Source organism: Molothrus ater, chromosome 4 (genome assembly GCF_012460135.2).
Source record: "Molothrus ater isolate BHLD 08-10-18 breed brown headed cowbird chromosome 4, BPBGC_Mater_1.1, whole genome shotgun sequence".
NCBI lineage: Eukaryota > Metazoa > Chordata > Aves > Passeriformes > Icteridae > Molothrus > Molothrus ater.
In genome coordinates this window covers 5390615-5414219 of record NC_050481.2, presented here as the reverse complement: position 1 = coordinate 5414219, position 23605 = coordinate 5390615, and the positions used below count along the sequence as shown (strand labels likewise).

Genomic DNA, 23605 nt, shown 5'->3' with positions numbered 1-23605 from the left:
ACAAATCCTTTAATATTCTGGAATGCTTCCTCACCACCTAAGTAGGGATTATTCCACCAAGCCTTCTGCCTAGTGAAAAGTCTGCCTTTCAGATAGCTGTGCTCTTTAATGATTTGTACTCTTCAGTTAAAAAAAAAAAAAAAGGAAAATCTGAAAGCGTATCAAAAGTGTCTGTGTGGATTTCAGGAAAAGCACAAAAATTATAAAAAGAGCTGTTAAAAATATTCAAGACCCTGTGAAAACTGAGGTTGCTGCAGTGCAGGCAGTAGCATATGTAGGATGCTGCACCACAGAGGTTGCTACAATTTTATCCTTCAAATTTGTTTTACACAACCCACTACGACTCTGTGTACAAATACGTGACACAACTCGCCCACCGCTTTCTTCTTAGCACTGTGAAAATCTTGGTTAAACTGTCAGCTTTCTATCTGAAACATTCAGAAACAACCAGTTACCTTGGTCTGATTCCACTTCCAGGCTTTCATCATCTGTGATTTTGGTAAAAAGCTGCTTTTGTTAATGTGTAATGCCTCATAGTAACCGGTTACACTTTTACTACAAAGGGGTGTTTTATTTTCCCGAGGGATGAATAGTAATCAAGGATCAGCTGGTAGTGCCAAGTGCCCTGATAACACAATTGGCTGCATACAGCTTTGTTAGGCCCCTTCCTGCACTGGCTGGCTGGAAGACTTTAAGAGAAGATGTTGGGAGAGCTGTTCTTTACCTACTGGGCTGTTGGGGAGCTGAATTTTGGGATCACTTTGTCTGCTGGGTGAGGAGGTAAGAGCTGGCTTTAGAGCAGATGAAGCCCTTACTGATTAAGGACAGCAAGGGGAGGGTGGGAGAGGAGATAGATGGAGAAAATGCTTGAAAATAAACATGTGAATTAGAAAAGTTACCCTGGAATTCATCACTGACTGATTTTTGTGGAAATGTGTGGGGGTTGATGGAGTTGGAAGGAGACAGAAAATGGGAATACTGATTCTAATCAGAGAAGGGGCTGATTTGTGTTATTTTGATGCTGATTTAGGTGAGCTGAAGGAGGGCTGCAGTCACCCTAGCCTGTGGTAGGAAGTGTCTCACTGCTAAGCACAAAGTGGAGTCTGGCTTTGATCTCATTAACCCCATCAGCACTGGAGTAGCAGATGTGTTTCTGGAGCTTGACTCTTTCAGACACTTGAGGTACATAGAAAGGGGCAGAGGTTGCTTCAGAACCAAAAAAGGTAAGACACAGATCTTCCTCTTGTGATTTTTTCAGAAATTTAGGGTCCAGTAATGGTATCAAGAGAAAGGAGGGGAATTCTGCCCCTTTTCTCAATGAGAAGAGGAAAAGTTGGGGGAATAAAAATTTGAGGAGAAGTAGGGATTTCTAAACTCCACAAGAAAAACAAAGAGATGGAGAAGAAGGAAAACCCACAGCAGCAATAACAGGAAGAGCATCTTGGAGACAGCTTTGCACAAAGGTGGGCTTTATGTCTTGCAGTCAGTTCTATTAGGATGTGGCTTATCCTGATTCTCTATTTTTTGAGAATACTCAATATCCTTAATAAGTGCCCTATGATTTTAAGCTGGATTTATCCTGCTGGATTGTCTTGGGAGGAAGGGTGACAGCCACAGAAGTTGAGGCCAAGCTGTGCAGACTACTTTGAGTCTTCTGATTTAAAAATAGGATATAGAAGTAAAGTTGTGTGTTAGCTCTAAAATTCCTCTGTTCCATCAATTAAGCCCCCCCCCCCCCCCATGACTTTGATAGTAGAGTGTGGGTATGGAAAGAAAATAATGGTGGTTGTGACTTGCTGAGCCCCTCCAGTTGTAGCACACTTGTCCTGTCTTAAGTGAGGGCTGGAAACAAAACTCACATCATAACCTCGGGTTTTTAATCTCTGCAGATCATAATGAACTGTTTTGAAAGGGTGGTTGGAGGGTTAAGCTAGGAAGGACAAACTGGTAGTGTAATAACATCTATATTAAAAATAAAAAAAAACCCAACCAACCAACACAGATGTAATGTATTATATAATCTCTGTTAAACTTGCTCTGGGAAACCCTCCAAGAGCCAGTGTCAGTCTCCATTTTGTACAAGTCTGTACATAACCTTTGTAAGAATTTGTGTGAAGTTGGGTGGGGAAACAGAGAAACACAAAGTAGGAACAGAATGTAGCCTGGCCAAAGCCTTTCTGCAATGGTGCAGTCAGAGCAGGGACACAGGGGGGTTTGCTCCTTCCTGGGCCTTTCCCACCAAGCCTCCCCCTCAGCACAGGTGCTGTCAGCCTCTCTTAGTTGCTTACAGATACAGCAGTTAATATAATCACTGCTAATAAGTAATGGATAGAATAAGATACGGGCTATGCCACGGGGCTGTTGTTTTCCAGGAGCTCGGGCACTGCCTGTCTCAGCATAGATGGTGTTCACTTAGCTCCCAGCAGAGAGTAACTTGGAACAAAGTGCATTCAGGCAGGCTGTTTGGACACAGGGGGAAAGCTGCTGAAAACAGAGGAATTACAGTGATAAATCCCCTTGTGAAATGTGAAAGAAGCTTTTTACACTCTTGTGACAAAATATCAGTCTGACTGTATCGATCTACTGAGCTCTTGTCAGCTTCTGTCCTTTCCACCCTCCTCCTTCCCTGGAACTGCTGTCCTAGTCAGCTCTTCTTGGGACACTTTTGGAAGTGATCTCTCTTAACAGAGGTGTTGTGCTGTTTCATTCCCATTCCCTGCCAGGAAGGATTGTTTTCCTCTACACAATTCAGCAGAGCAGCCGCTGGCACTGAAAATATTGATGATGTGGAGGTGATTTGGAACATGGCAAGCTTCCTCAAACAAACAAGTAATGCAGTTACATTCATGGGCTTTGGCTGAGCTATCCTGTCATGAAATACACTGAGAAAATATTTTTTTCAGGCTTTTCAAATTTTAGTCTGAAACCTAAGTTTAAAACAGAGCTGATGGACCAACTATCTCTGTCTCCCATCTAAGCTACCTTTAACAGGAACAGTAGGGCTGGTTTAGCTGTTCCTCAAGAAGCAGACAGGGAATAATTCCACATTTACTACTCTCACATTAACTTTGAGTCTTTATAAACACAAACTAGGATATATATGGGTATCCTAATACCTAACAGCATGTGGAAAGAGGGATGTGATATAGAAAATGCATGCCATGGAAGCTCTCAGCATCTCAGCTTGGTTTTCCTGACATGATGCCTCCTTTCAACCTCTTTTCTTTGCCCAGAGAGGTCTGACAGTAGGAATTGTCCCTTCCTGCTTTACAAAGAACTCTTGAACAAATTATTCTTTCTGTGTCTTCCTAAGAAGTGCTGAGCGCTTTTACTTTATAGCAATTGGCACCCTGGAAAATTTAAGTCTGCAGGAGCTAATGAACCTACAGGACTGTTTGTAATTGACTCAAAGTTGTTGTTTTTTCATGTGGCAAGTTTTAAAAAAACCAGCAGATGGTTTTGAAAGGTAATTCTTGACATCAGTCCAGCTCCAAAAATGTTGTTTTCCATTTGCTTCCCATGTTTCACACTGTTGGTGTGTGATGAAATACGAGTAGTGCTACTGCTGAACTGCTGTGCTCTTGTAGGCTTGTGGTGAGAGATCTTTTCCATGTCTTTTCAACCATAAAAGAGTAAAAGAAAGGTGTGGTGTTGGTTTGTTTGTTTTCTCCCCTGTACAAGACCTGCAGCAAAGACTCAAAGAATATGGTAAAATATATTGAATACTGATCTTAGGTGCATAAAGGTTTAAATTTTCTGGAAGTGGGACATTTGGAGGAGAATTAGAGAAGTCATGATGGTTTGCTATGAGAACAGAGTGGTGTGTAAGTCCTAACAGATTGATGTTTAGGTTTTGATAACTGCCCTCTGCAATCCAGCCAGGTGGTGACAGCTATTTTACTGCTCTGAGAGGTATGGACATAAATAATAGCTGAGCAGTTGACCTCAATATCTGCTGGTGCTGAAGATGACCTTTCTTGAATACTCTGAGGTCTCTGTCTGGCCTTCCATGTAGAAAATACTAGAACCCACTAGGGAATTGTCAGGGATTTTTTTTTCTTTTGTTTAATAATCAGGGAATTGCTTCAAACACTGAGTTCAGCCAGGCAATGATGTCCACAGTTCTAAGCTAATATAAAATGTGTGTTTTCTGTTTTTCAACTGGACACACTTGTCATTCTTATCTTTATTCAGATGCTTCTTTTAGGTTAGATTATACTGCTGAAAATCTATGGCAAGATTGCTGTAGGCAACAGTGCAATCCCTCCTTTGGGAATGCTATGGTATTACAGTGCTGCTCCAAGAAATGTCACCTTGCAGCAGCATCACTGCAGTGTTTTGGAAGGCTATTGGGTAGGCTAATTTAGGAGGAAATTCTATTTTCTGCATAAATTTCAAAACTACTGAACTTGGGAGACAATAGAGACAAATCCTGGCTAGGCTTTGAGATTGTTTAAACAGGGTATGTGTCAGTAATAGATGTGGTCTTTGTCCATGGAAATTCTCTGGCTTCTCAAAGACAGCGTGTTTAATTGATCAGGGAAAGAAACAAGAATCACAGGAGTGGCTTCAAAGTAGAGTTATGGAGGGAATCTAAAAGAGGGACCACCCCCCCAGCACATAGAAACACAGAGTTTCTGGTGTCACAACCTCCCTGTGTTGTGTGCCTGTACATGTCCTCCTGGGTGGGAGCCAGCAGGAGAGACAGTGCAAGCTTTCTCCATGGCTTGTGTGAAACTAGAGCAGCCTGTCTCCCACCCTGATGGAAATGAGGGGGGTTTTCATGAGCAACGTGGCAGTATGTGCAGGGGCATGTGTGTTTTCTGTTCTTCACTGTCAAGGGTTTTCCCAGTCCTTTTTGGTGGGAGAAATCTGACCTTTTCAACCCATAGGCTCTTGATGGATATTATTTTTTACACTGTCTCCAAAATACCAGAGTCTCCTGACTTTCTCAATCTCAAAGAGGGAACCAAGGTTAATTTTGATTTCCCCAGGAACAGAATCCAGCCCTTGACACTGAATATTCCTTGGCAGGTCATTGTTAGTATGGAGCAAAATTCCAAGATGTGCCTGGCAAGCTCTTCTAGAGTGCAACAAACCCCTTCAAACATGCAGGGGGTGTCTTGGCACTTTATACTTGAATTGCCAAGTGCAGAATGTGTCAGAGAAGTAAGACCCAGAAAATGGGAAAAGGATAAAAAAACAGAGTTGAATAGCAAATTATATTTTATCACTCTCTCATTGGAATGTGGGAAAGTGACATCACTGTAGTCTTGTAGATTTGTGGCAAGAGATTTCATCAATAGAAGAGTAAAAGAAAGGTGGGAGGCTGTTTATTTGGTTTTTTTCCCCGAGAAGTTAAAATCTGTAAATACTGAAGTGAATGATGCTGTGGCCAGAATCCTATGTGGCTCCTGTGACATGTTCCTTTTCTTGTAGCCGGTTTCTGGTGGGAAAGCAGTGACAGCTTCTGAGCTATCTGAAAACTGGCTCTCTAGAAACACACTTTAGCACCATTTGCTACCACACAAGTGTATGAAGGCTCAGAGGAAGAAGTTGACATGAAAAAAAAAATTGCCTGTTGCAAACTTCCCTTCAAGAGATCTATGGAAGAACTTCTTCCCTGTTTGCATTTGCCTGTTAAAATCTCTCTGAAATGCTTTTCAGTGGTAAAGCAGAACCAAGAACAGGACCCAGACGTGAGGCTGCTGCTTCCCCACAGAAGCTGCTGCAGCCACGGAGGGAACCTAAACTTTGGTTGTTGACACACTGTTCTCGAGAGCGACAAGAGAGATTGTGTTCATTAGGCCAACCCCATCATTCTTGCTAAAAGCAGGCTCAGGTTTCCATGTATATTTTCAAATCAAATTAGAAACGCTGCTCCTGAGACCTCCTTCAGCTGACAGTGACAGATTGCACAACCTGATAAACAGGAGGCATTCCTGGAGCTGTGCTAACACCCCAGTCCCCACAAGTGCTTAGATAATAAAAACATGCACAGAGCCATGTATTTAAATCAGCAGAGAGCTTCTCCTCTTCCCCCAGTAAAGCAGCCCACTCCTGGGAAGACACCACTTCTCCAGCAGAAATGGGAAAGGTTTGTGTCTGTGTGCAATGGAAAAGGCAGTTTGCTCAGCACTAGGACAGGAGGCAAGGACTTGCAGGTAATTTATGGTAGATGAGAGTAAGTTATTATTGGTATTCAGTAATAATGGCAATTTTACTTTTTCACAAAGCTGTTTGTACAGATGAAGTCATATTAGCTAAAATAGTTAACAATTAATACAAAGTAAGGAAGATATGGTCAGTAGCTTAGAATATCTTGTGCACATGCAGGCAACCCATGTAGCAGCTACACGTGAAGGCTAGAGAGGCAGTTCTCCAAGGAAGATTAAACTTGATCAGACAGCAGTAACTATGGGTACCTGAAGGAGAGGTGTAGAGGTACCAAGTTGCCTGTATGTCAAAGGAGTGGTGGAAAATGAAGAGACTTGCTGTGGCCTACCCTTAGGAGAGTGAAGTTTTGCCTGTGGTTACCCAATGAAAATTACTGGTTTCTTTGATACAGTGCAGGAGATGGGGAAGGGCAAGTGTGTTCTCAGACTCTCAGCCTATTTTACAGACTTTGGCATTTTCCTCCTGTTTAATTTGGGCACACACTAAACCCCTCTCTCTGCAGCATTTCCCCGGTGCTTTGATTCCACATTCAAATGTTCATGAGGCAGGTTCACGTCGAGGTTCGTCCCTTTGTTCTTGGAGGTTTGCCTGGCTGCTGCCTTTCACTGTCTCCTCTGCCTCTAAGAAAAACTGATGTTATCTCCTGAAGTGAAAACTACAGGTTCTATTTGTAACTGAGGATTTCCTGTGTGCCTTTCCCCAGCCCGAACAGTGACGGCAAGAGGCAGCAGCGCACGGGCTGCGCGTCTTCAGAGAGCTTTGAGAACAGCCCCTACACAGGAGCTGAAGAAATCCCCAGCCACCCGTGCCTTTGATCTCAGATAAAGGTCAACCTGTCTGGTAGAAAGTGTGATGGGAAACGCTGCCACATCAGCCTTCGCTTTCTCTTCCTTATGCTGAAGTGATTCACTGTACGTGTCAGGGTATGCCTTCACCACAGCACTCATGGTGTTTGGCTCTCAGGAGCAGCTCTGTTTATCTCATGCACCAGCTTAAGCCAGGGCCAGCAAGATTTCATGAGAGCTGCTGAGAAACTGCCCACAGCACTTGTTATTACAGCAGTGTTCCATAGCCTGTTGTTGGTTTGTTGGAGAGTTTTTAAATCATGGAATCATTTAGGTTGGAAAAAAATCTTTAAGGTCATTGAGTCCGGCCATCAACTCAGTGTCACCAGTAGACCAGTCCCTAAGTGCCACATCTACACAACTTTTAAATCCCTCCAGGGCTGGTGACTCAGCCAGCTCCCTGAGCAGCCTGTTCCAGTGCCTTCAGTGAAGAATTTTTTCCTGCTCCCCAATCTAAGTCTCCACTGGTGCAACTTGAGGCCATTTCCTCTTGCCTTGTAGTATATATAGGCCTAGTGGTGTGTTAAAAAATTAGTTATGCTGGTCTTGTCCCAACAAGCACTCAGAGTTTCTGAGACTGTTCAAGCACTGACAACTACAAAGTTCCACCTGACACAAACTCAAAGTTGCTGACACACAAAGCTTTGGGGAGCTGCAGGTTCCAGTCGGTTCTCCTGATGCCACCTCTGCAAGATCATCACTGGTGAGGGAAGGACCTGAGCTACACATGCTACAGGTAAGACTGGCACAACAATTTGGTTCATAATTTTGTTATAAATGCTGATGGAGGGGGGTGTTTAGTTGCCTTTGAATTTCTCTGTAACCTTAGAAATGTTGTTGCAGCTGTGAAGACTGGTTATGAAGTGACAAGTAACATGCATAAAGGGAAGCACTTCCCCTGCTGAGTCTCCTCAAAGCCATGTTGGCTTTGTGACTGGGGCTGAGTGTGTGTGTCTTCCTTCTGGACTGGGATTTGTGCCTTAGCAAGGCTAAGAGATGCTGCTTAGGGAGAAATAGAATAATATTTCCAGGTGGGATCCATGGAAATAGCTGTTACTGGTGGTGGGAGGATCACAGTTTATCCAGTGCATCTTTACAAAGGTCACTTAAGTCGCCTAAAGATAAAAGTTGCTTCTAGGTGTGGATTAGGAAGAAAACCAAACATAAAGCTAAGCAAGGATTGTGGTTTTGTTCTGTCCATTGCATCTTCTGGCACTTGGGCTGCCATGAGGGAGAAGTAGCATCTGACTGCAGAGGGTGGGGATTATCTCCAGTACCTGATCCTCAAAGTGAAAGTGGAAACAGGGGTTGGATCACTGCTCTTGGCCATCACTCAGTCTCTTGAACCGCATTCTGGCAGGTTTTCTGAAGGATTTACATTGGGCATAGAGGGCTGGTCTCTATTGACTTGGTGTCAGCTGAGCCACCTCTAGATGATGGTTTGGGGATAGAAAATAACTTGGTTGCATCAGATTCCTGCCTGAGCATCAATCCTCAAATTAAGGCCGTGCTAGGATGCAGCCATAGGTGCCAGTTCATTCTCCAGAATGTAGCTCTCCTTTTTCTAATCAGAACTTCTCACTGCTATAATTTCCAGGAATAATCTAGTGAGATGGACTTCTGTGAGGCGCAGGAATGTTTGCTTGAGCCTGTGGAGAGCCTTTGGATATCGCTGGAGGGTTTTTCCTTCTTTCAGTGAAGTATTAATTCAGGTGCCAGGTGATAGTGAACACCTGCCAGTACTCTTAGTTATTTGACTGACCCATTTAAGCCTGGTATTATGTTTCTAAAATCAAGCTCTTACACTTGGCATAGATTTTTTTTAAGGTGGTCCTGGCTTTAGAGATGTGAAAGGAGAGGTGTTGAGGTGTTTTTAGGGTTGTATCCTAGGAAAAACGTATATGAGCTTTTGTGAGAACAGAGCCCCGCTACTTGCAAAGGCTCCAAGATGAACTCACACCACTAAGACTACTCTGCAGGAGTAGTGGGTTTTTTTTAATTTTCTTAGTTGCTTTTGTTCTTCAGTTGGATTTTTTTTATCTTCATAGGTTTTTGTAACTCTTTATAGGTTCCAAAGTTTTCAGATGGATTTCACTGAAAATGATTTTGTACTTTTGTGCTCAACGGTGTGCCTGAGAATGCTCTTGGTGAACAACCACGCTTTCTAAATCCCACAGCAATATTAATACTGATTGGTGTGCTTTCATTCCATGCCAAGGATTTCTATGCCATTGTTTGTCCTTTGAGCCTCTATCATTGGAGAATGGTATTTATGGTTTGTCTGTATCAGCAATCTGTTAATTACAAACTCAGAAGTATTAGGAGTCATACTACCACTAGTATCATATTCTAGTATTCAGTATAGAACCTCTAATGCATGCAAATTTTATTTCATAGAGAGATAGGTGATTCAGGTAAAGGTTGTGCATAATAATGGAAATTTCAAAAATGCAGTTCAGGTGATTTCTTTCCAAACTTAGTGAAGTTTAATGGAAAACAACTGTGCTACATCCATGAGTGTGAGCTGGGTGCACAGACTGTCACCGAGTGCCCCCTTTGTGGTACAATCCTGTTTGTAGGGATTGTTAGCTTTTGGATGTATGTTCCTGCTAAGCAGCTCCACATAGCTTTAGCACATACTTCTTTTATTTGGGGCAAAAGATGGGAGAATGGTATTTTTTCTGAAAGAGATTGCTAGTGTGTTTCAGATAAACTTAAGGCTGAGTGGTGTTTAGCCAAGTACTGGAAGTCTCAACCATTCCAATACTTTACATGTTGTTATGAAATAATTCTCAGAATTTGGATGTGCTTTACATCACTTTCCCATGTTCTTTTGGTGGCCTGTTTAAATACTTCACTCAATGAGAAAAACCAAATCAACCCCCCAAAAAATCATATGTAAAAGGTAATATCTGGCCATAAAACTACTGGCTTTAAAAGCATCCCTGTATCTCTTTGGCACCATGGCAGAGATGCAGTGGGGAGCTTTGGATGAGACCTTGCCGAGGCAGGGCTGGAAAGGCGGGAGAGAGACAGCCGGGTCGATAACCCGTATCGTCTCTGGTGCTGCAGTGTCAGCCGTAAAACGATGGGAAGAGCCGCTTCCTATCTTATGGCAGGATGACAAGAGGGAATGCTCTTCTCGGGTCCTCAGCTACCTCTGCAATAGTCTGAAAGAAGCAGAAAATATCTTGTGAATATGAACGAAGGGCTGTTCCACCTGGCTTGAAGGGCGCTGACGGTAAAACACAGTCAGGAATCTCTCTGTAACGCTGTCAGAGGAGCGTGGCAGAACTTCAGCCCTTCAGCAGAGCCCAGTGCCCGGCGATGCCGCGGCAGCTCCACGAGCGCAGGCGGGGGCAGCGTGTCCGGACCGGGCAGCTCCGAGCTGCGCCGGGCCGAGCCCCCGGGGCGCTCCCTCTGCCGGCGGGGCCTCGGGGCCGGGAGGAGCCGCGGCTGCAGGACAGCGCGGGGCCGGGGCCGGAGAGGGGCAGGTCCTCCCTCCTTCCCTCCTTCATTCCCTCCTTCATTCCCTCCCTCCTTCCTTCCTTCCTTCCTTCCCCGGCGGCCCGCGGGAGCGGCGGTGCCCGCGCGGGAGCGGCTCCCGGCGGGAGGGCGGGGAATCCACGCCGGGATTTCGGAGGCACACTGACATCAGGGGGGCGCGGCCGGCGGCGGGCGGGGGCTGCGCGCTGAAAGGCGGCGAGGCGCGGCCCGAGTCACTCCGGAACGGCGGCGGGGCAGCGCGGAGCGGCTGCCGGCACTGCCCGGGCTGGATCCGCGCCGCCAATGTGCCGCGGGAGGCGGGCGCTCACCCCGGCCCTAGGTAAGCCCGGGCGGCGCTCGCCGCGCCGCGCACCCACCTCCCGCCGGGTCAGGTGCGGGCGGGCGGCCGGGGCTCCCCGCGCCGCGCTGGGGGCGGCCGCGCTGCGAGGCGTGCGGGAGGTGCGGGCGAGCCGCGCTCGCCTGCTCCGCGGGGCACCGGGCGGGAGAGCCGGGGCTCGGCTCCCCGGGCCGGCAGCGCTGAGCCGGGCGCGATTCGCTGCTCGCAGAGAAGCTCCGGCTCGGTGCTCCCCCGTCCCGCCCGGCGCGGGGTCTCCGGCGCGTCGGAGCTTTGCGCGACGCTCTCGAGCCTGCAGAGACCTCGGTGCCAGACTGCGGCGTGCGGGGTCGCCTCTCCCCGCCGCGTCCTGCCCCTGCCCCGAGCCTGTCATTCGGCCCCCGGCAGCGACAGCCAGCACATGGCTCTGTGCGGGGAGCTCGCAGGGCCATTGCATTGCTCTGCCTCTGGCTTCGTTCGCAGTTCGCTGAGCTCTGCCTGGAGAGCCAGAGCCGCTTCTTGATCGCTTTAAAAAGCAAATTAAAGATCAAAACGAAAAAGAAAAAACCCAACCCAGTCTTTCGCACCAGAGGTTGTGGTTGCACTTTGCCAGACGGGACTTGCGGCAAGGACCATGCGGTGAAGCCGAGCGCCGGAGCGGGACCGCAGCGCTGCACTCTGCGATCGCAAAGGGAAATAACAAACAGCCGGAGCAGGAGCCGCGCACCCGCCGCCTCTTCCCGGAGACCTGCATCGCAACAAGCCCCGCTGCCTGCCGCAGCCTGCAGCCGCCTGAGGCTCGATCCAAACACTCCGCTTTGCAGGAAGGGCTGGATTTGCTCCCCGTCGCCTCCGGACCGAGAGAGCTGCGGCCGAAGGAGAGCGCCGCTTCCACGGGCGGCCGGGGCCGCTGCATGCTGACCCCCGGGAGAGGGGAGTTGCGGTGGGCAGGAGAGCGGGGCTTTTCTCCGCTGGCCCAGTAGGAGCTGGAGATCGGCGAGCGAGGGCTGTGCGGGGACGAGGAGCGCAGCCCGCCGGCGTTCCCCGCCCCGGGGGCCGGGAGAGCGAGGAGCCGAGGCCCCGCCGCCTCCCGCCCGCTGGATTTGCCGTTCCCGGTGGCTCCCTGCACATCAGTAAGTTGGGACCCGCCGTGCGCTCACAGCGGGGCCGGCGCTGCCGCAGCCAGCAGGTGCCGCGGGGCGCTGCGGCGCCCGCCCGGTGAGGGGCGGCCCCGACCACCTTCGCAGCGTCCCCCTCCCGGAATGGAGGCACCGGGCTGCTGCGAGAAGGCTCGCTAGGGACTGTGTCCGGCTGCGAACGAGCAGAAACGTCAAAAACACCCCCAAGCCCTCCTCGCAGGTGGGGGCCGGAGGGGCTGAGGCGGGGGTGCCGAGCCGCAGCGCGGGGAAACCCCGGGGCTGAGCGGCCGCTCGGCTGCTGCTTTAAGCGCCAGGTAATCTGCCCTCCCGAGGCAGGGACGGGCTAAGATCTGCCTTCCCCTGAGGAAGAGAGAGAGAGAAGGAGGGAAAGGAAAGGGAAAAAAAAAAAAGCCTGTGTTTTCATTCATAACTTTTTTTTCTTCCCCTTTTCCCCTCCTCTTCCTTCCTCTCCGTCAGCGCCGTGATCCGCTCCGCTCGGGGCGCAGAGGGCGCCGCGCCGCCGCCGCCCGCCCGGGGCTGCGGGGAGCGGGGCGGAGCAGGGCGGGACGGGGGGGCTGGCGGCGTGTCCGAGCGGGTGTGGAGAAGGGGAGGGAAGCGGGATCCCACCCCCGAGGTGCGGGGAGGGAGCGCAGCCCCGGGTGCAGAACCGTGAGGGCTCTCGCCGCCTGCGCCGTACGTTATTTTATTATTTTGTTTTACTCGTTTTTATTTCATTGTCCGGGGGGGAAGCAGTTTACGAGCGATCTGCGCGGGGGTGGAGGTGGCTGGTTCAACTCTCGCCCTGGTCTGCAGCTGAGCTTGTCAGTCTGCGCCGCGTTGATGTTGCACTTTCCCCCCAAAGATGGCACTGGATGTCTTTCGCATTTTCTTGGGATATTGTTTTTCATCCCCTAGGGAGCCCAGCTCCTGGCTGGTACAGCTGTAAATCTTTCCCTTTTCGCATTCATTCACCCTTGGTCTGTTGTGGATTTGTATTCAGTGCTCGTGAGGAAGGCTGCTTCTTGTGTGGGGTAGGAGGAAATTCTTTGCTGGAGGGTGGTGAGGCACTGGCCCAGGAAAAAACTGTGAATGGCCCCGTCCCTGGAAGTGCCCAAGGCCAGGTCGGATGGAGCTGTGAGCCACCTGGTCTAGTGGAAAGTGTCCCTGCCCGCGGCCAGGGGCTTTGGGACTCTGCAGAGTCTTTTAGGTCCCTTCCAACCAAGCCATCCTGTGATTCTGTTCTGTGAATTAGAAGCGAGAGTGTTTGGTTTTCTGTTTAATCTGGTGACCACAAAGCCCACACAGGTGATGTTAGATGTAAAATGAAATCTTTGACTACTGCATGAGGACAAAGACGTTGTGTCACGGCAGACGCTGTCACTTTCTGCCCATGGTGACTGCCTGCTAGAAGAAACATTTCCTCTTCTTGTTCTTCCTGCGCTTCCACACCACGCTGCCTTTTGCTCTCTGGAGTGGGGAACAGCTCCATGCTGGCTGTGGTCTGGGTACGCAAGACACTCTCATAGCATTATTGGATGAGGTTTTGAAATGCGTGATAGCACTCACCTTTCTCTGCTTTCAGGTAAACACATCCCGGGGGGAGCGTGAAAAGGGACTTCTCCTCTGGCTGACAGTAAAGAAAAGCAGTTTGTTGTCTTGGTTCCCTGCATAAATGTGGCACTTAAATACTCAGCTACGTTTTTGTGTAGGTGCAGAACTGTCACTGCAGTTTTCTCAGTGTTGCAACCTTCAGGTCTCTCGCTAGGCAGGGTGGAAAGGCATGGAAAGGTGTAATATCTCTACTATTCTCCTGCTATTTAAAAGATAGACGAGCAGATGTTCTGTTTATTTGAGAAGCTTTCAATCTCTCTTTTGAAAATGGATTTGTTCTTTGTTTGTGTTTTGAGGTTCTTGTTGAGGGGTTTTTATCTGCTCTTAACGTTCCCATGAATGCTCAGGTACTTTTTGTTTGACACCTAGTTCATCTAAGCCTTTTCTACCCCATTTTTCTTTCACACTCCGGCCTGTGGTCAGGAAATATTTGAAAACAGGTTGTTTGCACCCTTGCTTTAATTGTATAAAGGAGCATATTAGATGTGTAGGCTGAGTTACTTTCTCACAGAAAATGTCTTGGCCACTTGACAGCGCTTAGTTCAGGACTCTGTAATGCACATACGTCACTTAAAGAGGGAGACTTTCCAAATGCACTAGGAAGCAAATCTGTGGAGCTTTCTGATGCTGCACATTCAGGGAGAAGAGTGAGAAATGGGCTCGTTCCTCACTCTGCCATAGGGAACATGACCGTAGTGGTGTTCTTGGCTGTTTCCAGCTCAGTGTCAGGGGCATTCGGAATGGCTGTTGCTAGAGACAGATGTTGAGTTCAGTAGCAAGGGAGAGGCACTTCCCATGGCTTGCCAAGAAAGCATACAAGTTAATACTGGATTTTTATTTTTTAAATTTTTTTTAAATGGTATGGGGTCTCCTTTGCATTCCTGATCCATGATGCCATACCCAGACTCTCCCCATTACTGGACTTTGGCCAGATCCTCAGCACTGCTGTAATTCCCTGCTGAAAGTGATCAGTACCAGGTGGCTGGGGCAGTTTGGGCTTTGCCAGATCATTTCTGTTTTCAGAAAGTATCCGGTGCTTTATCCCTCCGCTGCCCTTGATCTCACATGTGTATATGTACACACGCAGTGTTTATTTACACCTTCTGTCTCCTTCCTTATTTCAGGATCTCAGATGCATGCCAGGTTCCCGCTGAATGCCAGCAGCAGAGATCACTACAGATGGAGCCCCAAAGTCAGCACGGCAGCGGCGGCTCCCTGGTGGTGATTCAGCAGCCCTCCCTGGACAGCCGGCAGCGCTTGGACTATGACAGGGACGGCCAGCCCGCCACCATCTTGTCACTGGACCAGATCAAGGCCATCAGGGGCAGTAACGAATACACCGAGGGGCCGTCGGTGGTGAAGAAGCCGGCTCCACGGACGGCGCCGAGGCAGGAGAAGCATGAGAGGACTCACGAGATTATACCGATCAATGTGAATAACAACTACGAGCACAGGCCCGGCCAGGCGGGGCACGCGGCCCATCAGCAGAGCGCCAGGGCTCCCGTGCTGAGCCGCTCCACCAGCACGGGCAGCGCGGCCAGCTCCGGCAGCAGCAGCAGCGCCTCCTCGGAGCAAGGGCTGCTGGGGCGCTCGCCGCCCTCCCGGCCGGGCTCCGGCCACAGATCCGAGCGGACGATCCGGGCGCAGCCCAAGCAGTCGGCGCTGATCGTGGACGATCTGAAGGGGCCTCTGAAAGAGGACTTGACGCAGCACAAGTTCATCTGCGAGCGGTGCGGGAAGTGCAAGTGCGGGGAGTGCACGGCGCCGCGGGCCCTGCCCTCCTGCCTGGCCTGCAACCGGCAGTGCCTGTGCTCGGCCGAGAGCATGGTGGAGTACGGCACCTGCATGTGCCTGGTCAAAGGCATCTTCTACCACTGTTCCAACGACGATGAAGGGGACTCGTACGCGGATAATCCCTGCTCCTGCTCCCAGGCACACTGCTGTTCTAGGTACCTGTGCATGGGAGCCATGTCCTTGTTCCTGCCTTGCTTGCTCTGCTACCCTCCGGCCAAAGGATGCCTAAAACTCTGCCGGGGGTGCTATGACCGCGTCAATCGTCCGGGCTGCCGGTGCAAGAACTCCAACACGGTCTATTGTAAACTGGAGAGCTGCCCCTCTCGGGGTCAGGGCAAGCCCTCATGATTTTGGGAGGGAGGTTTACTTCCTCCAACTTCAGTTTTTCAGGTTGTAGCTGATTTTTTTTTTTCCCTCTCCCCATCTTTTCTTCTTCCCCCCTCCTCTCCCATTTGATTTGGGAGGACTGTTGCTTTCCTTTCCTTTCTGTCTGCCCAACTCCAGACACATGAGCTCTTCCCCTTGCATCTTTGCTCTCCTCCTCCTGCTGACTTGGCTGAGTGTGGAGCATTTCACGCAGTCACTGCTGCTCTTTGGTAAGTGTGGACCTGGGATCTGCACCTGCCGCTCCTTCGGGCAGGGTCTTTGAGTTTGTAACTGAACCACTCCTGAAAGAGACAGTGAGGGCTCACTGGGCTCTTGAAGCTTCTTGCTCTGTGAATATCTTCCCAAAGATGGTTTTTTTTTTTTTTGTTCTCAGCAAGTTATGGTTTTTTTCTCCTTAACCTCCTGGGTGCCAAGGAAGAATAACTTTCCTGAGTGAGCTGGATTGTGAAATAACTTTTTGTGTGTGTTCTTTCTGGAGAGGGATGTAAAATAAAGGCTTCACCAAATCAAAGGCCTGACTCTTCTATAAGCAGCCTGCTTCTTTTTGCATCTTTTTTTTTTTCCCCTCTCTCTTTTTCTCTTAACTTTTGGAACATTCTCAGACCTGAGAATTGCCCAGCCTTTTTTTTTTTTTTTTTTTTTTTTTACATTTTCAGTGTAACTTCAGTTTTTGCTACACTATGTAGATCTTCACATTGGAGACATTGTGGCTGCAACATACTCATTTGTTTCTTCTGCTGTCCAGTCTTTGAAGGATATTGCCTACTCCACCCTCCTAATCCAGTTTTTATAGTCTGTCAGTATCAGTTCATATTAAAGTTGGTGGTGTTCATATATCCAAACAGCCTTCAGGTGTCATTGAGTCACCTAAATGTTCTTGAATCCTTCAAGTCTCTTGTGATTCTTTGGCTTAGTGAGTTTAGCTCTGCTCTGTACTTTATAATTTTATTCTGTCCCTGTTTTATTGCCTTAGCCACAAATTGTGGTCCTTTTTTGTATATTTTATGTATAAAACACAAAGTTGAATCCCAACTATTTTTAAGACAAAAGTCTGTTAAAACTTTTTTTATTGTAAAGAATATTTATTATGTGAATCTCTATTATTTTATGATATTTATTGCAAAAGACTTCGAAAATGTACTCATGTCTGAATATAACAAAATATCAATACTTAACGAAATAAGGATGACACAAAGAAAGTACATATGTTAACTATAATGCAGAAAATATATTAATTAATGAAAATGCCTCTGGAGTTCTTTTGTTACAATGACAGGTTGTGAGCTACCTGTGTGTATTGCTGGGCTCTTCCTCCTCCTGCAGGTCTGTCAGGTGGCAAATAACCTCCTATTGATACTTCAAAGCCACTAGTCTTTGCTCTAGTTTAGTTTACCTAATTTTAAGTTTAAGCCAACTATATATCAAATAAGGGATGTTTAATACAATTGAATCTGTGTTGTGCTTAACAGTGCCAAGAAATGGAGGCTCTATTTATTTACCAAAGCATTTGGAAATACATTTGTGGAGGAGGAAACCACAACTTCCAAGTTGGTTTCTTTTTTGGTGTTTGGTTTGTTTTGTTGTTTTTTTTTTTAAGGAATACCACATCAACATGCAAAGCCATTTAAAATTTTCCTATATAGAACTTCCTGGCTGGTTAAATTGTGCAGCAGCTGAAGAAATTAATCTTCCCCATCTCGATTCTAAATAAAAAGGTTGGAGCCAGGATGAAAAATAGTGATTGTGTTGCTGTAGTTTGGTAGCTTTGAAATCTGGCAATGTGTGTGTGTTTGGGCCTATGTCTATGACTTATTTGGTTCTTTTCCCATACGTTTTCCAATGTCAACTGAGTCTTCTGTCTTTAAATTAAAGGCTCTTAAGGGTGACCTAAGTGTCACAGCTACTTGTGGCCATTTAACACACATTCAACAGAAAAAGCTTTTCATTAAGTGTGAATGGGGAGACCTCATTCTTTTCCTCATGTGGGTCAAGGTTACATCACAATTCTCCTGAACTTTAAAAGTTTTAAATGGATGCAATTTCACATGGCGTTCAGAGTAAGTGGTTCTAGAGAAACTCCACTTCAGAACAGAGCAATGACTTGACAAATGTGTCATATCTTGCTCTTTTTTGAAGTCCTGCTGCTTTGAATTACCATATTCAAGCTGCTCTGACTCCCAGCACGGTGATGATTTGAATAAGCTCGGCTTTTTGTAGTTAATTCCATCCCAGCTGATGGCACAGAGGTGACTGAGAAGCTGATTTTTTATTAAGCAGCACAGCTGACCCCTGAGAGGTACAAAGAGAAATCATCACCTGAGTACATCTAGGAATGCTTTGCAAGGTGCCCGTGGTGCTGCTCCTCTGTGTGACAGAAGTGACAGCCTGGGGGGCAGCACTGGATGCACGCGGATTCTGCTTTCCAAGATTTCCCGGGAGGAAGCAAGGGCAGGAATGTTCCTGAGGAGCAGGGACTCGCACTCCTTCACTGTCCCCGCGCCTCTCGAAGAGCGACAGCTGCAGACGGCCCCACGGACACAATGGGGGCCTTGTGCGGCGCTGGCCGGAGATGGCCACGGGTAACCGTGTGCTGACACCCGGGAACACGGCGCCAGCTGCCTCCTCTGCCGCACCACAGCCAGCTCCCTGCTCGGGGCCGCTGCTCCAAGGGTGCTGCTCGTGCCTCCTCAAGGAAAACGTTGCCCTCTGTACCTCTGTCTCTTTTTTTTCAGCCAGGTGACTGATTTCTCTGGGGGTTTTGGGTTGGTTCCTAGCAGAAGAGAAGAAATCCCAAAGAATGCATGTGTTCTCCATCCTTTAATATTTGTCTTCCATCAGGAGCTAGGTTGTGACACTGTTTCAGATCTCTTTTTTAAGACAACAGCTATGCTCTAGTTAGTCATGCTAATGCCTCCTTTACTAACCACATTTTGGGAATAACTTGAGGTTGCAGTGCCTCTGGAGAAAAAATTGACTGGGACCTACACAGCAAAGAGAAGAAAACAGTTCCTTGCAGATCTTGGATGGTTTACTCATTGCCAGGTAGAGCAGACAGTGTAAGAAAAATGAGAATAATGTATTTTTCTCTTGGGTTAGATGCTGTATGCTCTGCATTTAACATAAATATGTGGGCACAGAGTTTGTGGTAATTGGGAGTGGGGCTGCAGCTGAGCCTCACCCCTAATTGGCTACAGCTGTGCAGAACAGGTGAACGGTATTGAAGGTAAGGAGTGCCCAGGGGCACTGAGCAAGCACCAAAGGGAGCAGAGGGCACACAGGTGCAGGGCATCAACAGGAGGGGATAAAAGGCTGGGCTGAAGGACAAGAAGGGCAGATCCTTGCAGCCTTCTGAAGTGATGGGGTCTTACTCTGTGTGGGCAGGCACCAGAAGCCTTCTGATGAGGTAAGGTGTTACTGTGGATGGGTGAATGCTTAAAGCCTTCTGGATTTGTATGGTGGTACTCTGTGTGTGTGGCTGTCTCAGCTGTGACACAAATCTATCTGAGCTCGCTCCTGGCTACTCTGGAATGTAAGGTCATGGCCACTGTGCCATGGAAGTGGCTGGGGATTCGTTCAGGCAGTTGGGTTTTGTGGTGTAGGACCATGCAGGGTTGGGTGAGAGCATGTGAATGTCTTGCCAGCTGAAAGAGAAGGGAGCAAGCTGATGGCTGGAGGAAGTGAAGCTGTGAAGCCTCCACAGCCTGAAGCAGCACAGGTTACTTTAGCGATGCCCCAAGTGGTCAGCCACTGTGTCTGTTCTACTTTCCACAGTGGAATGGCCATCCAAGGATGCTGTGTTCTGTTGGAAGGGGGGGTTGCTGAGGGGGTTTCCAGCAATTAGGGCACAGAAGTGCACATTTCAGTCCTTCAACTCCAAATTTATCAGCAGGCTGTTTGAGGTTCCTCCTCCGTGTTCGCAGAGCGCCAGAGTGTCAGAGCCTATTGCACTGTAGCTCATAACAATTACTTTTTCCCCCTGGTATTTCTGAGATCCTGTCTTGAGAAGCCAAGAGAACTCTGTGTAAAATGAAGGTGTAATTAGGCAGTAAGTTCAGCTGACCTACTGACCCAATTGCATGGGTGATGCATTTGGCTGAGGCTGCCATCTGCTTCCAACAGCGAAGGTTTCGGACGTGTAAGGTCTGGGTTGAAGGAGAAGTCCAGCAAGCTGGAATTCTTGCTTTGCTTAGTGTCTCAAAACTCACGATAAGAGAGATGAGTTTAGGAAACAGCAATTTAGCAAAAAAACAATAGATAGATAAAGTTTCCGTGTTCCATGCTGGAGGAATCTATGGTTGGGGTGGGAATTTGCCCTCAGAGTTGGGGTGTTCCTATAAATTCTGCTCTAGTACACCAATGCTGGGGTGTGGGTGAGGGTGTTATCCAAGGGGGGGATAATGCCTAACAAATGAGAAGTACTTGCTCTTATTTATGATTCCATATCATAAAGACAGGTGGGAGAGGATTAGCTCCTCTGTCTGTGATAAAGCAAATCTGTTAAGAGGGATTAAAGGGGCTAGATGAAGTGTTTTAATGGACTTATATGAAGTAATAGATTTTTGTCCTGGAGGAATGTTCAAGACTCACTGATACTAATGCATTTCTTGTTCTGCTAAAATTACCTCCAAATTCTAAGGAATCCTGATTAATTGTTGGCCTTCTTCCAGCTTCAGCATTTGTGTCAGTCATGGTGGTGCTTCAAAAAAAAAAAACCTGGAATAAAATTCTGTTCTGCTGTCACACAGCTGGGTTTAGCAGCCTTACACAGTACATGGGGCTGCACAGGTCTTGTTCTGCTGACCCTTCATTTGCAGGGCAGTTTGCTTTTGGGGCAGCTCTTATCATTTGTAGTTCTTCCCTGTGGTTGTCTTTCACCTTGCTCTGGTCGGTGGGAGGAGCCAAGGCACGGCTTCTTCCCTTGGCATTACTTCCCCAGCCACGAGGAGCCTGTGGTAAGGAGCTGCTCAAAAAGATCACTGGAAGGATCTGCTCAAAAACCTTGTGACCTCCAGAGTGATATTTACAGCGTGATATCTACATAGTGAGAGTTACATGTTTGTGATAAATGGATGCAGTGCAGTTGGTTTTCCCAGGAGCTGCCAGTCCTGCTTCTCCTGGTGAAGCTGTCTTGAGATAGTGCCTCATTTACTTACCAAGAAATACACATTTGGGAAAGTTTTCCTGCAAACCACACATGGCTTGGCTTTTTAGTTCAAGTGTGTATGGGTGAGATACTAGTCTTAATGAATAACCAAACAAGAACCAGAAATTCACCTGGATTTTTCAGTATTCCTGGTATATGCATGGGGCAGTATTGTAAGAGAAACAGTGTGCTTCCAGGAGAAGTACATATTCCAAAATTAGTTTGGCAAGTGTGGTAGCTCTTTATTTTGGAGCAGAGAAGCATCCATTTGGTCAGTCCTTGGAGAAAGGTGTGCCTGGTAGCCATGGCTCTGGCCTTGTAAGCACGCCCTGTTTTGTGAACCTTTGTCTACACGTTGGTTGGGTGCCCCGACCTGAAAACAAACATCCTGCAGAACACGATGTCAGGAGGCACAAACAGCCTGACAGAGGCTCTGCCCCCAGGGGCTGAACCCCATTGTGTTTGTGCAAGAAGGAGCACAATGGGACATCCTGCCTGACCCCGCAGGGTCGCTGCCAGAGTATGAGCGGGTTTATTCCATGGAATATTTCTTCTCAATGGAGCTGATGGATTTACACCAGTGAATGAGCTGGCCGGGCGACAGTGCCTGCACTGCCTTAGGAATGCCCAGTGCTCATAAATGTTAGGATGTTCTCAGTTTGTGGGATGAAGTGACTGTGAGAAGTAGCCGGAGCTCCCTAAATAGGCTGAAATTACATAACTGATTAACTACTTAATGGCTATTTTAAATGAAACCTCCTGTTTTCTGGCACATGCTTCAATTTCCAAACCACCTGAGAGTTCTTGCAGGAGGATTCCTCTTCCACACTCCCATCAGGAGGAAGGGATGAATTTACCTGGCCTGATGAAGGCTCCCTCCAAAGCTTCATTTCTTCTGTGATGTCTGATCAGATGTTTTTGGACTTGTGCACTTTATAAGTAGCACACTTCCAGATGAAAACGAATAAACTAGTTGCCTGAAAGGAAGGGGGAAGTGCTGGAGCTTTCCTCTAACCCGGATATTTGGAGATTGCACAGAACTTTCTTTTTATACCCAAGTCTTATCTAAATCCAGTCTCGTTTACCTGACCCCTTCTTTTTAGGGAATAATTGTCCACTTGTTCGTTTTTCTACATGGCATGCAAAGTTCTTCTGGATGGAATGTGCTATGACTACAGGAGCACCTGTGCTGTCACTGAGGCACTTTTTGATTTCATACCTTTTTACGTGTCCTGTATCTCATCCAATTCAAAGCGAGGATAAACCTGGTTAGTCAGGGTGGGAAATACAGGATAGTTGGATGTCATGAATTTTTGTTCTGAAATTCAGCTCCAGGTATGAACTTTGCCAAACTTTGGCTGTACCTGGGCTCGAATTTACTGATCTGCCAAGAGTATGTGAAGAAATATTGTTAGAGTTGAAAATGCACCAGAGTTCTGCTGTGTTAAATAGCCAAAGGTCTCTCTGGAGCAAGTGGTAGAGATAGAAGGTGCCATTCAGGAGTCTCCACAGAGATTTTTATATGGGCTTTCAAATCTGGAGCTCTAGGGCCTGTGCTCTTGCATCCCCACTTGCCATCCCTTGCCCTGTACTGGAGCAGGAGCACTTGCCATGGTAGTTCCTGAGTCATCCATCACTGCTGCCAGGTGCAGATAACATCCCTAGAAAATTTAACCTCATCTGCTCTCCCTCCTGACAGTTCTAACACACACACTGGGGTTGGGACAACTCTATCTGTTCAGGTGGCAAAAATTGCCAAGTATCTCAGAGCATTTTGCACTTGGACTTAAATTCTTTCAAATTAACTGTGCCTGATAAAACAGCTCTGAAGGAAACTGTTCTTTAGCTGCTGGGAAAACTGGGGCTGGAGGGCTGTGTGGAGCCACGCTGTGAGGCGCTGGCACAGCCAGGAGCCTTTGACCAGCAGTGTTTAATTACTGAGTCATTCTGTGCAGATGGATGGATGGGAGAGAGGGAAAAAACCATCCTGCTGGAAACTGTAGCACTTTCTGGAGAACATTTAAAACATGCCATGGATGGGGGGGGTGTGGTGGCTTAGAAGGATTGTTAATACTCTGGGGGGAAAAAGATGCAATCCCAAACCAGGGACCAATTTGAAATGTGCTTGGGTCGGCACACTGTATGGTATGATCCACCTGTAATGAACAGTTTCCACCTTTATTAGTTTTTGGCGTGTTTTTTTCGTGGCAGCGGTGCTGGTGTCTGGTTGTCAGCGTTTGGTTATGTGGGAAACGAGGTAAGGGCCTAAATAATACATGTTACTTGAGGGGCTGGAAACTAGAGCCATATCCTATGGCCTTCTAATTAAAACTCTTTATTTCCACAGATTTATTCTGTGGGCCTTACTAAATAGATCAGCCTTGGGTTTCTAATGGTGACTACTTGAGGAGGAATGTCGCCTTTGTTCCCCTGAATGGTGGGGAGCAGATTACCGGGCTGCCAATTTCCTGCTGCCTTTCAGAGCTGCAATTTGAGCCCTATTTGCTCCTGGCTCTTGCACAATTGGAAACAATGGGTGGCTTCTTTCAGGTTTCACTTCAGAGCTCTTAGAAACTGGGGAAGTGGCAAAAGCCCTACTTTACAGGTAATTAACAATAGATAATGTTTGCTCTGCGTCCCCCCGTCCCCCCCCCCCCTTTTTTTTTTTTTTTTTCCAGAGCTGATAAAG

At 47.7% G+C, this 23605-nt stretch overlaps 1 protein-coding gene across 6 annotated transcripts; it reads left to right on the top strand.

Annotated features, from left to right (window-relative positions):
• Window positions 1-7684: 7684 nt before the first annotated feature.
• On the top strand, window positions 7685-16398 carry SPRY1 (sprouty RTK signaling antagonist 1). 6 transcript variants are annotated; one of them, XM_036382818.2, is made up of 2 exons: window positions 7685-7758; window positions 14717-16398. In XM_036382818.2, exon 2 carries the CDS (start codon window positions 14772-14774, stop codon window positions 15732-15734), a length of 963 nt encoding a protein of 320 aa, XP_036238711.1. In that variant the 5' UTR covers window positions 7685-7758; window positions 14717-14771; the 3' UTR covers window positions 15735-16398. The 6 variants fall into 6 exon arrangements, with proteins under 6 accessions (XP_036238711.1, XP_036238707.1, XP_036238708.1 ...); XM_036382814.2 differs by lacking the exon at window positions 7685-7758 and adding an exon at window positions 10753-10848; XM_036382815.2 differs by lacking the exon at window positions 7685-7758 and adding an exon at window positions 11810-11975.
• The last annotated feature ends 7207 nt before the right edge of the window (window positions 16399-23605 follow it).

Coding starts and splice junctions, on each gene's coding strand:
- SPRY1 (XM_036382813.2), top strand. CDS start 14,353: ATGTTGAGTTCAGTAGCAAGGGAGAGGCACTTCCCATGGCTTGCCAAG. Junction 14,412..14,716: donor CTTGCCAAGAAAGCATACAA/GTTAATACTGGA, acceptor TCCTTATTTCAG/GATCTCAGATGCATGCCAGG.